The 933-nt window shown below is 46.6% G+C and overlaps 1 protein-coding gene across 1 annotated transcript; it reads left to right on the top strand.

Moving 5' to 3' along the window:
- Nucleotides 1-5: 5 nt before the first annotated feature.
- LOC123500828 (histone H2A) lies at nucleotides 6-484 on the top strand (the record flags this gene model as incomplete). Its single annotated transcript, XM_045249427.1, has 1 exon — nucleotides 6-484. A coding segment is annotated over one exon (315 nt), but the record flags the coding sequence as incomplete, so codon positions are not given.
- Nucleotides 485-933: the final 449 nt, after the last annotated feature.

The raw sequence follows: 933 nt of genomic DNA, 5'->3' as shown, positions 1-933 counted from the left end.
CCAGCCGTGCTGGACTCCAGTTCCCGGTCGGCAGGATTCATCGCCTCCTGAGGAAGGGCAACTACGCCGAGCGAGTGGGGGCTGGCGCCCCCGTGTACCTTGCAGCGGTCATGGAGTACCTGGCCGCCGAAGTCCTCGAGCTTGCCGGCAACGCCGCCCGCGACAACAAGAAGACTCGCATCATCCCGCGTCACCTGCAGCTGGCCATCCGGAACGACGAGGAACTTAACAAGCTCCTCTCCGGGGTCACCATTGCACAGGGTGGCGTGCTGCCAAACATTCAGGCTGTGCTCCTTCCCAAGAAGACCGAGAAGAAGTAAATCCCTCTCCTCCTCAATATCATCACCAACAAGTATATACATCCGGCTCCTCTTCGGAGCCACACATTGACACATCTAGAGAATTGAATAGACTATAGTGTTAACCATGATATTAATAATAATGATGGTATATATTTTTTTGATAATGAATGATAGAAATGCTATTGGTAGAATTTTTTTTTCTCTTTATTTTTTTTTTGTTCCGGCCTGCAGCGCTGCAAAAAAAAAAAAAAAAAAAAAACGCCTTGCGCTGAGCAAATTATGGGATTAGGGCCCGTGTGTCAATGAGGACCTTGCTTCCCGCACACGCCCCTCTCTCTGTCTTGCTCTCTTGCTTCCCTCCTAGCTGGTAGGTAGCTAGCGGGACAGGGATCAATTAACGCGGTCGGTCACTTTGACCTGTGATCTCACTCGGCAGTCATCCAAGAGATGCGGATTAAACGTTGTCAAGTATTGCTGTGTTTGCAAAAACAAACAATGCGAAATATGTTCAAAGATAAACAAGAAGCTTACTCCAACTTGCCTTTTCTTTTTCTTTTTTTTTCTTTTCTTTTTCTTTTAGAGCATCACAATGTATATAATACAACACCGTTCAATTACCAAGTATTAAGTA

This window comes from Portunus trituberculatus, unplaced genomic scaffold (genome assembly GCF_017591435.1).
Source record: "Portunus trituberculatus isolate SZX2019 unplaced genomic scaffold, ASM1759143v1 PGA_scaffold_493__1_contigs__length_7065, whole genome shotgun sequence".
Classification (NCBI taxonomy): domain Eukaryota; kingdom Metazoa; phylum Arthropoda; class Malacostraca; order Decapoda; family Portunidae; genus Portunus; species Portunus trituberculatus.
Note: the sequence above shows the minus strand (reverse complement) of the source record. Positions and strands in the feature narration are given on the sequence as shown.